Below are 15,919 nucleotides of genomic sequence, written 5' to 3'. Positions count from 1 at the left end.
GAATAAGAACTGTTTTGCTATTGGAGCTATAGCAAGTTATAGTCCGATTCGGACCATGAATGCTGAACGTTGTAAAAGTCATTGTGTAAGTCATTGTGAGATAGGTTTATATGGGAGCTGTATCAAGCTATTGATCGATTCAGACCATATTAGACAGGTATGTTGAAGATCATGAGAGAAGCCGTTGTAAAAAAATTCTGCCAAATCAGATGATAATTGCGCCCTATAGAGGCTCAAGAAGTCAAGATCCCATATTGGTTTATATGGCAGCTATATCTGGTTATGCGCCGATTTGCGCCATACGCGCAAAATTTCAGCCAAATCGGATGACAATTGCGCCCTCTAGAGGCTCAAGAAATCAAGACCCAAGATCGGTTTATATGGCAGCTATACCAAAACATGAACTGATTTGAACCATTCTTAGGGCAGTTGTTGGAAGTGATACCAAAACGCCGCGCGCAAAATTTCAGTCAAATCGGACGAGAATTGTGCCCTCTAGAGGCTCAAGAAGTCAAGACCCAAGATCGGTTTATATGGCAGCTATATCAAAACTTGGAACGATTTGGCCCATTTGAAATCCCAACCGACCTACGTTCATAGGAAGTATTTCAAATTTCAAGCGGCTAGCTTTACCCCTTCGAAAGTTAGCGTTCCTTCGACAGACAGACGGACGGACGGACAGGGTTAGATCGACTTAGACGAATATTTCGAGGAATTACAAACAGAATGACGAAATTAGTATACCCCCATCCTATGGTGGAATGTATAAAAAATTAAAGAAAGGCAAAAGTTGGGCCCTACACCTGTAGGTGGAAAATGGATAATAGCACTATATGTAATTTTGAACCGATATTGATGGACTTCTCTAGAGATTTTCAGATGTGGTTTTACAAAATCCGTACCAAATTTTGAGTAAATCTTTACAAAATTGAAATAACTATGACTCTATAGTTGTAAATCGGCCGATGCATTTATACATATGGGATATAAATTTTGATCTGAACCGGTTTTGCCAAAAGCCAATGTTCGTAAGGATCTGCTGAAAAATTAGCGCATTATTACAATATTTATCAAAATTGATCGAACATGCATGTAGGAGCTACATTTAACTTTCAATCTACCAAAATCCACCACAAATCACCACACCAAAACCCTTGCACATAGTAAAAATCATAGGACAAGACAACATTTTGTGAAGATCGCCAGAAGAAGTGAAAATTGAGCTAACATATATATGGGAGTTATATCCAAATCTTGGAATAATGATGGGGAATCTTTGAGGAGCTTCAAAGCACGTAAGTCACCCAGACCTGATGGAATACTTCCGGCGTTACTACAGAAAAAGGCAGACTATCTGGAGCCTCATCTGACAACTATTTTCACAGTGTGCCTAGGACTTGCATATATTCCGAAAGCCTGGCAGGAGGCAAGGGTGGTATTTATACCCAAGCCCGGCAAGGCAATATATGCAACACCAAAGGCCTACAGACCTATATCCCTTATGTACCTTCTACTCAAAATCATGAAACGTATTATGGATACCATGATAAAGCGTACGACACCCAGCGAACTGCTCAAATACAAACAGCATGCCTATGTCAAGGGAAGATCGGTGGAGACTGCCCTGCACGAGGTTGTGCATAAAATAGAAGAATCCTTCGATGACAAAACATACACCCTGGCGGTATGCATTGACATCGAGGGGGCTTTTAACAATGTGTGGACCGACACACTGATCAATCCCTAGATTAGTACCGGGTGGACCCGGTCCTTAGAGACTGGATAAACCATATGCTTAGAACAGGTAGATAAATTGAGTTGTCCCATGATATAAAGATAAGGGAAAAAGTGACGCAGGGCACGCTACAGGGGGCATTTTTTCGCCACACCTATGGGTGTCCTCCATAAATAACCTATTACGGAAGCTGACTGAGGAGGGATTTGAACCCCTCTGCTATCCAGACGATAAGATATAAGATTCAAAAATTATCGGATTTTTAGATTAAAAGTTATAAAGGTTTTACGACTAATAATAAAATGCTAGAATAGTTTTGGCTAAAATAGATCGGACCATACAGCAGTCTTGAAATTAAAGGATGACAGACTAAAATGTACCTGTAAAAAGCAAAGAGAAGCTCGATATATGGTTGAGGGAACATTAGATTGACCTTGTCGAACCTAACGCATTTTTATTTTGAATGTGTATTAGTGACTAAAAGTTTTTGGTGCTTTAAGATGATGCAGGATTTTTCCATCATTTCTTGTATAAGATATAGCTTTTGAGATTCCGATTTCGTCGCTATAAAAACAGCTTTATTTTTGGTGGTGCGTAGCCATACTTCGGCCCGGTGAAAACGAAGCTCATTTCTACATCTTATTGTTTAATGTTATGTGGAAATTGCACTCCTTGGAAAATTCTTTTAAAATCCTTTTTTTGGTCTCTTTCATTTTTAAGACATGTGTCATAATTTAGCACCCTCTTTAAGGAACAACAAAAAGAAAGAATAAAAACTTCCAACAATTACGTGATATTTTCTTTTTGTCTACATGTTTCTTTGAAACTCCTTTATTCTTAAAAGTCTTTTCGCTGAAAATTCCCTAAGGTTACTAAGGGGGGAAAACAAATTCACTCATCAGCTTGGCATGTGACTGTATAAGTTTTATGAAGCACCAATCCTGGTGGGAGTAAAAAGATTTAGCAAAGGGCCTTGCAGATAGAAGGCAAATAAATGTGTTGCATTGCCTGAGGCATCTTAACACGGTGGGACAAATGGCTACTTATTTAATTGAGTTGAAAAAGTTTTATTTTTCATTGGCTACTAGTATTTTTGTCTTTTTAGACTACAAAGTGTAAAGCCCCCTTAGACAGGTGTTTTGCTGTTAGCATTGTTTCCTTGTGATGTAAGGGTATTTCAGAATTAATTTCACCTCTTTTGACCTCTTCTTCTTATTACTCGCATTCGCTGCAACATGTCCCTGTCTTGTTGGGACATTAGTTGTATACCATATCCCTTATGCTGGCGCTTGTGTGTTCAAAGTATAAGAGCAACCCACCCCCTACTCCCACTATAAGCAGTGCTTGTGTGTGCGCATGGGAGACAACAACGTCAGACACAAATTGCTATGGGATGCATGATGCAGCTCTTTGGCAGCGACACTATAAAGTGTCATCGACACCTTTTTTGTCACTGCTGTTTTCTTGGATGGTTCTCCTTGTTATGATGATATCCAATGCTCAAGACCCAGAGATGACAAGAGAAGAGAAGATACAAAAAAATGGCATTTCGATGAAACCATGGCGATGGTTTATTTTTATCCAGGCCAAAAATGTTCCGGGCAAGGACAGGGGGAGAAGTGCAGGAGAAGGCAGTCAATGGATACGTAAATATTTTCACACAAATCTTGTATAGCCTTTTAGAGTGATACCTTTCGTAATGAAATAAATATGAATGTGTAAGACCATGGTAGGGAGGAGCTGTGTGTGAGTGTGTGCGGGCCAATGGTTGGCGGTTTGTAGGGAAAATTTATGACAAATGCATTTAGACGCACTGATCCATGGCATTCAATTGTGAAATTGTAGGAGACATGGGCTACTGGCTAAAAACCGCAGCACTCACAAAAATCGGTTGGCGAGACGACTGAAATGGGCGGTTAGGCAGTGGAACATTTGTCGTCATTAAACTTTGTATGCACAAGGTTTAGTGCGGCAAGCTTAACATAAGCCATAAAATCCAATGACGTTTTTTGTGACAATGACTGCCACAACGACAACGACAAGTGACACCAAACCACAGAGTTAAACAAAGAACCTAACAGACAAATGAAAAGAAATAGGAAAAAACCATAAACAAAAGTTGGGGTCATTTCCGTTTATTTTCAGCGCAATTATAAAATTCTATAGAAATGTAGTAGTAAATTTTATTAACTCACTTTCTTCTTTCTTTTTTTTTCTTCTTTGTTACAGCTGCCTCCCTAACTTTAGCTGTCAATCCCCCAGATGCCGACCAAAAAGGACCCGTCTTTTTGAAGGAACCCACCAATCGCATTGACTTCTCCAACTCTACTGGTGCCGAAATTGAATGCAAAGCCAGCGGTAACCCCATGCCTGAGATTATATGGATCCGTAGCGATGGCACCGCTGTTGGCGATGTTCCCGGTTTGCGTCAAATCTCTTCGGATGGCAAATTGGTGTTCCCTCCCTTCCGTGCCGAAGATTATCGCCAAGAAGTACATGCCCAAGTTTATGCCTGTTTGGCCCGCAATCAATTTGGTTCGATTATTTCCCGTGATGTCCATGTCCGAGCCGGTAAGTTAAATTGTTCTAAAGAGAGGTTAGATCAAACCGGAGTAAAACGAGAGAGTTAATATGCAAGGAAAGAGGTAAAAAAGTTAGTTGGAAAAGGACTAAATAAATTAAGTTTACAAATTTTCTGGAGTTTTAATACGAAATATTCGTATTTTTACAGAGAGAGAGAGAGAGAGAGAGAGAGATAGAGAAAAACCGAGAAAATGGAAGAGAGAGTGATTGAGTTTAAAAATATTTTTTTTACGAATATTTTGTGAAGCTCGTAATCTCCCGAGCTTTAGGCAATACAAGGTCCCGAAGTAGCCGACAATTCTGCCGGGGCAAATCGGATGGACCTTCTACCATAGATTGCGATTGTCAAACTTCGTGGACAAAGTTTTCCTAAAGACAAAAAAATTGCTACTACTAAATTTCTTCCCACGAACATTCCATTAAGGAACAGGGAAAACTTCTCTCATATCAATGAGTGCAGTCCGATTTAAGTTTAAGCTCAATGACAAGGGGCCTTCTTTTTAACCGAGGCCGAACGGCTTGCCTCATAGCGACACCACTTTATAAAGAAGTTTTAACATGGCAATATACCTTACAAATGTAGCCAGCACCAAAAATTTTGTCAGATATTTACGCCAGGATTTGAACTCATGCGTTCGGCGTCATAGACGGACATGTTAACATTTGCGCCACAGTGGACGGCAAATTAAATGTCAACATTTTATGAAATTCGAATAAACAGTTCGGCTTATAAGTGATCAAGAGTCATATCGGGGAATCGGTTCTTATTGGAGCTAAATCAGATTATAAACCGATCCATAATGGACCATATAAAGCATGTATAAGGAAACTTACCTAATTTAAATGACTATTGCAGAACAGTTGTTCCACCAGCCGAACGTAGAATAGTGTTGCAAGCGCCTTCATCTTCTGCAATCACTCTAAAATCTCTGACACCAAGTTTCGAGATCTCTCCCACCATTTGATCTTTCTATCGAGTGTTTGGTCTTCTCGGTTTGCGTGTACCACCACGTTTGCCTTCAAAAGACTTCATTGCAGGAGCTTCTTCATCCATTCTGACAACATGACCTAGCCAATGCAGCCGTTGTATTTTGATACGTGTAACTATGCTATATTCTCCATTAACGTAAACTGGTACGAAGAATCTTTCTCTCAAATACTCCAAGCACTGCCTCATCTGCTTTCACAAGTACCCATGCCTCAGTACCATACAACAACACGGGTAGTATAAGTGTCTTGTATAGTGGAATCTTTGTCTGTCATAACAAACCATGAGGAAATCCTCAAAACCTGGCCGGTCAGGACATCTACCACCAACCTGAGGTCATGTTTCCTCTGACCCATCATAGTGTTTTGGACACCCTTTGCACCATAGTATTCGCGCACAACTGCTTCTCGCAGTCATTGTGGAAGCTTTGTAGGGTGAAAATGATGAGTGATCGGTAAGTAATTTCGAATCACTGCCTTGCTCGGGATCCAACGTAGCGTTGCAGCCATCTCATGTTTCTATACAATATTCGCCTCGAAATAGAACGTAGATCGTGACTGTATGACAGGGTATATGTGCTAGCCTCAAAATCGTTCCCCGTACTCGCAAACTACAGCCTGAAATCGCTACAACAAAAACTTTTGCCCCAGAGCATTTGTTCATCTAAGGCCAGTGCCGAAGTGCTGGGACTCACTAGACACAACCTATGATACGAAAGAGTGCACATACCTGAAGAACGCTACAATCGGGATAGAGCCACAATGGCTCCTATGTTACAAAAAAAAACTCAACGAAAACTCCTTCCCCAGTGTGTTTGTTCATCGAAGGCCAGTGCGTATAAGAGTTGTGTACAGCGATATGTAGGGAGCCTTTAAACGCAACCTAGGATAAGGCATGTCTTCCAATTCTAAATACTGGCCTTGGAAAACCCGCCAGTAATCCATTCTCACCTCGCTCATTGGTACCCAATTGGCCAGGACCTCTCGTAGCGAACTGAACTTTCATGATCTGGAAGGAGGAGGACAAGAATATCCGACTGTCGACGACTAAGTGCCAAAGCAGAAAGTGACCATTATCTTGGACAACCTACACCCCACTGCATTGGTCCATGCCTTCTTGGTTCAATCATCCAGCTCACCTCTAAATAAATTCGATACCCTGACTGGGGTACGATCTCACATTAAGTGACAATTCTGTCAATGGTCTTGATGGAATTTTCATACTCCCCAAAGGTTTCGCCGTTATATTACTTGAACTCAGATCCTTTATGGCGTCTGACTGTCATTACAACAGTCGAAGTTCCCGTTGGGCTCCTCAGTTCCTAGAAATTCAACAAAAACTTGGGCCTCTTTGCCTTCGTCTTTTTTTCTGAAACACTGATTCACAGTGCCTTGAAAATTTTACTGTCATTATAATGAGCGCTCGACTTCTTGACGTGGACGAAGAGCTTTAAAATGTTCTTTTGTTAACCCTGTTCATCTTTCATTCATTCCTAGTGAGCTCATCGCTACGCAGTAATGTTTGATGGCTCGGAATTTAGTAAAGATTGATAGCACTCTGTCCTGAAATCCCTGCACTTTTCGATTAGGGTGTAGTAAAGGAGTGCAAAGAGTATGTGTCTGTTGGGACATGTCGGCACCTGACTGCAAATGGAAATCGTGATCATTTGGCAAGGTAGCCGCTTCTCCCGCAAAATCAACACCAGAGCCCACAAAATCGTAAAAACCTCCGCCTGCAAAGCGCTACAACTATTTATTAAGGAGCCTATATGAGACCCTTAATCCTAATCCTAAGACCAAATCTCAACAAAAACTCCTACCCCAGTGCCATGATCCCACTTGAAACGTCCGAAGGGTCCTGACACAACCTCTCTGTCAGTAAATCGACATAAAGGTCGCAATTCTGGTAGTGTCACCCAAACAAACTGGGCAGTTTCGAGTAGAAACGAGGAGTGTCCGAACTTTGCACTAAATTCTTGACTTCCTCAGACCAAGGCAACTTTCGTTGTTGCAATCTGTAATAAGGACATCTCTTGGGTTAATATTCATCGCATTCTTATGATTCTGAGACTAATCCTCCGTTTCCTGCCATTAGGCTCAAATTTTCTGTATGGCTAAATTACTTACAAGCCGTCGTAGTAGCACAGTCCGTCGTTCGACCAATACTCTCAAACTGAGCCATCGGTCGAATTAACGATATTAATAGGAACAGGGGAAAACTTCTCACATTGCAATGAGTGCAGTCCGATTCAAGTTTAAGCTCAATGATAAGGGGCCTCCTTTTCATAGCCTAGTCCGAACGGCGTGCTGCAGTGCGACACCTCTTTGGAGAGAAATGTTCACAAATGTTCCCAGCATTAGGAGGGGAAAACCACCGCTGAAAATTTTTGCTGATGATCTCGCCATGATGCGAACCCTGACGTTCAGCGTCATAGGCGGACATGCTAACCTCTGCGCTACGGTGGCCTCCGTTTTAGACTAATACGCCTGTTATTATTTTTGGTTTCATGTTCATAATGGATCATTACTAGGAGCACTGTCTTGATTATAACCTGCATACAAAATGTCACGGTTAAATCCTTTGAGACGCCAACCTGGACCACTAGTCCAGGTTCGAAAGTAATCGTCAAAAAGAATATAACTTCGGTTTCATAACAACTGAGACACAGTGTTTGAGGCTTTTATAAAAATACCTCTCTCTCTATCTCTCTTAAAAAAAACAAATCGCCATATTATCTACCAAAAAATACGGAAAAGTGATTTCAATAATTTTTTTCGATTTTTATCCTTAAATAGTTTAAATTTTGTTTCTTCACATGTATGTACATCAGGGTGAAAAGTTAGATGTTGGTAAAATCTGCGAGTTCGATTTTGGTACAAAACTCAATTTTTTTCGGTAAAACTTTGACTGATTTTTTTTTCTGGTCCTTACAAACTGACCCACCCTAATGTATAGCCATAACTAACGACTTCCTTGAATACTCTCTCGTTTTTTATGTCCTTTTTAAAACTTTTCAGCTTTTTTTTAGCATATTGAGCAAACTTCAGCGTTGGTATTTGCAAAATTTTCTTCTCTCTACTAGGCAGCGTTGATTTTTCAGGCGACATGTTTGTTTGTGTTGCGAATTGATGTCAGGGCCTACAAGTGCGCCCAACTTTAATAATAGAGAAGACTGCTCAGGGGAATTTCTTGAAAATGAGTTCACTAAATTTCCCACTGCAGTAATTGTTGTCGTTTAGACAAAGTGTATATTTTCGCTGCCTCCTTCGCTCGTTTCGCAGATTCATGTTGTATCCGTATACGTGTCCTTATAACAATGATGCAACAATTTCGCACAAAATCGCACACATATTGTACTAGTTCACACTAAAAGGGCAGAGAGCGTAAAGCTCTAACACATGCACACTATTTTAATGGTATTTTAATTAAATTTTCCCTTTACGCCCTCGACTTAGAGTGATGGCAAAGTATAAGCCTAAATAAGGCATATATGTACACTGGAAAAAATTTGTGCCAACTTTTTAAGAAATTTTTTTTAGGGTCAACAATGTTTTAGCTGATATTACACAATTTTGAACAGAAATATTAGCACAACTCACTTAGGTTCTTATTTTTAAGTTTTGCTTATTTGCCTCAAATCATCATCAAAATCATTTGATCGAGAAAAAGATTTTTAAGTTTTAGTAATTTGTTTTTTTTTTTCAGCTATACACAGAAAAAAATTTTATAAGCATTATATTTGTATAGGAAAATATTTTGATTGGTTATATTGTACATTAAAATCATTTATTTTATATCATTTGATTTATTACAAAAATTAAAAATATTTCTGGAATATTAACATATGTACAATAGATGTATATATGCTGAAAATGAACTGGATTTTAATTTTTATACCCACCACCGTATTGATATTTCGATGTGTATTCAACACATCGAAATATCAATTTCCGACCCTACAAAGTAAATATATTTCGGATCGTTGTAAAATTCTAAGACGATTTAAAGATGTCTGTCCGTCTGTCCGTCTGTCCGTCCGTCTGTTGTTATCACTCTACAGCCTTCAAAAATTGCGATATTGAGCTGAAAATTGGCACAGATACCTCTTTTTGATGCACGCTGGTTAAATTCTTGAACGGGCCAAATTAGACCATACTTGTACATAGCTGCTATATAGACCGATCTGTCTGACGATAAAAGGTCTAATGCCCATAAATGCTTTAGTTTTCATCCGATTTTGCTGAAATTTCAAACATTATTAGGGTATAGCTACCATATAGACCCATCTTTCGATTAGTGTCTGAAGCACATAAAAGCTGAATTTTTAGCCGATTTGGTGAAATTTGAAGCAGTGAGTTTTTTAAGGCTTCCCGACATCTGACCCAAATATGGTTCAGATCAAACGATATCTAAAAATAGCTGCTATATTGACCCATCTGCCAATTAAGGGTTTGAAGCCCATAAGGGCATTATTCTTACCCGATTTCGTTGAAATTTGAAACAGTGAGTTGTTTTAAACCTACCAGCATCCAACCCAAATATGATCCAGATCAGACTATAAAGATGTAGCTACCATATATATCGATTTTCTAATCCCGTAAAATCGGATTTATTGACTGATTTCGCTGAAACTGTGACCTGAATAAGAGATCTCGGGAACTCAATAAAATATGATCCAGATCAACTAGATATAACTATAGACATGGTAGTGGAGTTATAATAAAATAGGATGATTAATATATCCATGGTTTTGAGTATCCAAAGTTCAGCACGGCCGAACTTAACACATTTTTTTTTGTTATACCCATCACCGATGGATGAGGGTACATTCATTTTGTCATTCCGTTTGCAACACATCGAAATATCCATTTCCGACCCTATAAAGTATATATATTCCTGATGAGCGTAAGAATCAAAGACGATCTAGCCATATCCGTCCGCCTGTCTGCTGAAATCACGCTACAGTCTTTAAAAATGGAGATATTGAGCTGAAATTTTGCACAGATTATTTTTTTTGTTCATAACCAGGTTAAAATCGAAGATGGGCTATATCAGACTATATCTTGATATAGCCCCCATATAGACCGATCCGCCGATTTAGGGTCTTAGACCCATAAAAGCCACAAAAAAGTGTTAGGCCCTTCAATATCTTTTTTCAATTTGGCCCAGATCGGTCCAGATTTAGATATAGCTCCCATATAGACCGATCTAAGGTCAAGGGGCCCATAAAAGCCACATTTATTATCCGATTTTGCGGAAATTTTGGACAGTGAGTTGTGCTAGGCCCTTCGACATCTTTTTTCAATTTTGCCCAGATCGGTCCAAATTTGTATATAGCTGCCATATAGACCGATCTCTCGATTTAAGGTCTAGGGCCCATTTAAGGCGCATTTATTGCCTGATGTCGGCAAAATTTGTTACAGTGAGTGAGGTAAGGCCCCTCGACATCTTTCTGCAATATGGCATAGATCGGTCCAGATTTGGATATAGCTGCCATATAGAACGATCTCTCGATTTAAGGTCTTGGGCCCATAAAAGCGCATTTATTGTCCGATTTCTCCGAAATATGGGACAGTGACTTATGTTAGGCTTTTCGACATCCGTGTCATATATGTTTCAGATCGATCTACATTTGGATATGGCTACCAAAAGTACCAATATTTTGTTTTACAAAATTGAGCAATGACTTGTACTTATTAGAGCACTTAAAATCCGTGTCGAATTTGGTCCAAATCGGACCATATTTTGACAAAGCATAAATTATGAATTTTTCACCTGATGATGACGAAAGGTGGTTTACCTGTGGTACATATGGAGGGTATCCATAGTTCGTTCCGGCGGAACTTAACACATTTTTACTTGTTTTTCGATTGTATTTATGGCAGAATTGATATTGTGTAGTAAACTATGCGACGTATGATTATGTTCTGTTGCAAAATATTTTTTAAACCCTACGCCAACATTGTGGTACACGGTATTATAAGTTTGTGCATTTGTTTGCAACGCTAAGGAAGATAAGTAATACCGATCGACTCAGAATCACTTTCTTATCCGATTTAGCCATGTCCGTTTGTGAGGTCATGTATTCTTTTAATCAAGGTACAGGTCGTATTTGTTGTGTAATCGTCACGAATTTTTGCACATGTCACTTTTTTGGCCCAATGACGAACGCTATTCAAATTAAGATATAACTCCCAAATATATGTATCGCCCGATTTGCACTTTAATGTCTTAGTAGCTGCAATTTTCAACCGATCTTCACAAAATTTTCCACGGCTTGGTTTTTTACTCATCTATACATATATGCTAAATTTCAGAGGCTCAGATTTGGATATAGCTCCTATGTAAATTTCACCCGATTTATAAGACCGTAATAAAACCAATTTTCAACCAATTTTTCTTAACGTATCTGCAAGATTTCATCAAAATCGGATGGATATAAAATTCGTACTGCATTTCCAAATCCCTTTAATTTGAGCCCCATATTGCCATGGCCGTTAAATATGAATCGTTAGGAGGGTGTTTTGGGGCTGGAGTGGCCACCGGCACTTTGCACTGAAAATAGGGGCGCTAGGTATTTGGATCCAATCTAGTGTCCAATACCTTTCCTTTGATACCCTCATTGTGTCCATCGGTCCTCTTTTGATTTTGGGTTGTGTTTTTGGCATTAGGGGGAGCGTCCATCCCCCTTCCGATACCGAAAAATGATATAGCCTATGTTTCCTTCCAGACCAACCTACACAATATGTGAAAATTTCGAGAAAATCGGTTCTACCGTTTTTCAGTCTATACGCAACAAACAAACCGAATCCCATATATCCGTGATTGGCCCATTTTGGGCGTTTTTGAGGGGGTGGAGTGACCCCCATACTTCAACATGAATTTGTATGCCAGATTCATTATCCACTCCTGCATACTTTTCATTTGATATCCATGTTGTCCTTATCGATCCACTTTTGATTTTGAGTGGTGTTTTTGGGGTAACGGTGGACCGACCCATTTCGTTATTAATAAATTATGAAGCCTTTTCCTACTTCCTTTCATTTGAGTCCCCTATTGTCATGATCGTCAAATAATCCTATTTTAAGGGGTTTTGGGGCTGGGGTGGCCCCTCATGTACTTGGGCCCAACTTTTATTATGAAACTTCTCTACTTATTATGAAAATACTCTACTCTTGAAAACCTTTCATTTGAATCCCATATTGTCCCGATCGGCCCAGTTTTATTTTTGGGTAGTACTTTTGAGGTAAGGGGGAGGGTTGCCTCCCCCCCCCCGATATCGATAAAGCAAGGGGCTTTCATTTTCCCTTTGATATGTGCTCGCACCTCGAATGTTGAACTTTCTGTTGTCTGTGATTGTGAGCTTGTATTCGTGGCTGTCAGACACACATCTTGGCATTATACAATGACAAAGAAAGGATTATTGTCATAAACTTTGACATTAAGTGTTAGTAAAGCACCGCGTGCGTTGTTGTTTATGCATAGGGGAAGATTATATAAAATTTTATAGCATAAAATGAAATGTGTAATGTCACCAAGAAGGTCGAAGAGAAATTTGTTACGCAAGTTTTGTTTATTTATAAAATGTTGAAGTGAAAATATAGCTGACCTTAAGGTCAACTGGGCAAAAAAATATTTGTCATTTATTTATCAGAGATACGAGCGGTATGCTCGAGTTTTGAGTGGCGCTAGGCAGTTTGTCATATCTCTATTCGCATAAAGTTAAGTAATATCTGAATTCTGAGTAGTATAAAGGCTTTTTTGTTGCTGCTTATTTGGTAATGCAATGTAGTGACAGTAGAATGAAAATAGCGCTTCCTTGTGGTAATCTGATGCGGATTCATTTATCATTTTGAATCCTATAAGGAGATTGTTTATGTAGAACCTGATACTTACACGTATTTGGGTAAGAATCAGTTAACTTAAGCTTATATATAAAAATCTATTTGGGGTTTGTTTGTTTGTGTGTTCTTTATAGACTCAGAAACGACTGAACCGATTTTCTTGAAATTTTCATTGATGGTGCATAATGATCCCATGGTGAAAATAGGGTACTACATTTTTTATATCTGAAGGGGGAGCGGACCCTCCCCCTAACCCTAATTTTCAGAAACGCTGGATCTCGGAGATGGGTGGTGCGACTTAAGCGAAATTTTGTGTGCTTTCTTATAGTAACCTACAAACAAAAATTTGTTAATCAAATTTCGGATGGGTTACCTAGGGGGGCGCCCCATCCCAAAATCTACCAAATACATATATATATATATATACCAATGACGACAATATGGGTCTCAAACGAAAGGTATTTAAGATTAGAAAACGTATCTTATATCCAATTGTCGGACCAAGTTTTAGGGGGACCACCCCAACCCCTAAAACACCACTAAATCGGACAAATTTACCGACCACGGCAATATGGGACTCAAATGAAAGGTATTTGCGAGTAAAATACGAATCTTATATCTAAATTTGGTGCAAAGTATCTGAGGGTCAACCCTTTCCCAAAACACCCCCAAAGAGAAAAAAATTACTGACCATTGCAATATGGGGCTTAAATAAAAGGTATTTGAGTGTAGAATACGAATATATATTCAGATGTGGGCCAATTGTTTGGGGGGCCACCCATCCCCGACAACATACCCCATAGAAGACAAATTTACGACCATAGCAATATGGGACTCAAATGAAAGGTCTTGGGAAGTAAAGCACGAATGTGATATCAATGTTCGAGAAAAGTGTCTATGAGCCATTACACCACCCAAATTGGAAGTATTTTGCTGACCATTGCAATATGAGGCTCAAATAAGAGGTATTTTAGAGTAGAACACGAATCTGATGAAAATATCATAGCCAAGTCACTGAGTGACCGCCCCATCCACCAATACATATGACCGGCTTGGGTCATGTTTGCCGACTAAGAAAAAATGGAGCTCAAATGAAGAGTAATTGGGAGTAGACCATGAATCTGACATTCGGGACCAACTGTCTAGGGGACCCACCACCACGACAACCTCCCAAGTAGGAAGTATTTGCTCACCAAGACAATTTGGGTCTTTAAACAGTGGAGCTCGATATTCATAGTTTTTAGAGTCCATATCCCAAACCGGTCATATTTGCTGGCTTTTTCAATAAGTGGTTTAAGTGAATGGTATATGAGAATTGAAAACGAGTTTGATATCCAATTTTGAGGCCAATGGCCATATGGGGTTCAAATATATGAGAATAGAGCACGTTGCTGATTTATTTTCAGGGCTTAGTGTTTGGGGAACCACCCCACTCCCCAAAACACCCTTAAATCGGGAATATTTACCCATCATATCAATATGGGGCATAAATGAAAGGATTTGTGGGGTAGAGCATTAATTGATACCCACTTTCGGGACCAATTTTCTGGGGTCTTTCCACAAACAGCAATTTTTTACTGACCATCGCAATATGGGGCTAAAATAAGGATATTTGGGAGTAGAATACTAATTTGGCATCAAAATGGTAAACAAAGTACACATTTAATAAGAAACTTATTACAAAAACACGAAATGTAGCACCGACACAACGGCTGAGGCGTCTGATTTAGCTAGCGACAGGATAACGGTAGACTTTTTCAAGTCTAGATTAGGCCACATAATTTTGGAGTGTTCCCAATCTCCATCTTTGTGACCATCCGGCGGTTTTGAATTCAGAAATACGTTGTCCAATCGTCGTTATAACATTACATCTTAGCCATTCCACCAGTTATTTAATTGCTAGGATCTAAGATTGATACACTCTACATTGGTCGGGTAAGCTTCTCGTTATGGCCAGTCCAAGTTCTTCAGAGTTCACCCCAAAGCCAAAGTGGTCGTATGGAACCATCCGTATAGAAGTCCATGTAACTTCTATGACCAAGGAAATTATAGTTCCACCCGGTTCAAATAGGAAAAGTGGTATAGTAGTACTTTTTATTAAAATGCTGGTCAGGCAATGTATAATCCACACTGCCTGAAACATCGGGCATTGTATTAAGGATAACACAGTGTAAGTAGCCACTTCCCCCAGCCTCACAATAGTAGTCTCAGAAATTTGTCCAGCTTCATTGTCCAAAGGCATAAGTTGTTCTATTGCTCTTCTTGAACATCGTCGCAACGTGGCTTGCGTGGTTGCTGTTCTATCGATACTATCATGGTGTGAGTTCCACTAATATCCGCCTTCTTAGTCCTGATGTAAGGATGTTCGTCAGAAATACGAGACTCTTCTGGAATTCACACCCGTTTGTGATTGATTGGCCAGCTGACCGAACAGTGCACTACAGAGATAATTCCTTTTTGGCCCGAACTGTTCGTATGTGGAATTGACTTCCTCCTTCCCATTCCTATCTTTCCTTCCGCTACACAATGCATTTGCATCTATAGGGAACATCTCCTGCGTGTTGGATAAATAAAAAAAAAATAAGCAAAATTGTACTAAGTTCGGCCTGACCGAATCTTGGGAATCTACCACCAGGATTCTGAAAAAAATTTATACAAAATAAATTTAGTTGAAGGACTTAATTTTATTCTACATACCAAACTTCTGTCAAACCATCAAAAATTAAAGCTTCTAGGAACCGAACAAGGATGATCGAGAGACCGCTTTAC

The 15,919-nt window shown here is 39.4% G+C and overlaps 1 protein-coding gene across 22 annotated transcripts in view; it reads left to right on the top strand.

Moving 5' to 3' along the window:
• LOC106095735 (cell adhesion molecule Dscam2) overlaps positions 1 to 15,919 on the top strand; it is a 433,819-nt gene that overhangs the window by 98,796 nt on the left and 319,104 nt on the right. For all 22 annotated transcript variants that reach the window (XM_013263055.2, XM_059369670.1, XM_059369663.1 and 19 more), the window contains exon 4: positions 3,965 to 4,306. In XM_013263055.2, coding sequence (XP_013118509.2) covers positions 3,965 to 4,306 — 342 coding nt within the window. The remainder of the gene's footprint in view (positions 1 to 3,964; positions 4,307 to 15,919) is intronic.

Source organism: Stomoxys calcitrans, chromosome 5, assembly GCF_963082655.1.
Source record: "Stomoxys calcitrans chromosome 5, idStoCalc2.1, whole genome shotgun sequence".
NCBI classification, from domain to species: Eukaryota; Metazoa; Arthropoda; class Insecta; order Diptera; family Muscidae; genus Stomoxys; species Stomoxys calcitrans.
This window is presented reverse-complemented; position numbering and strand designations above follow the sequence as displayed.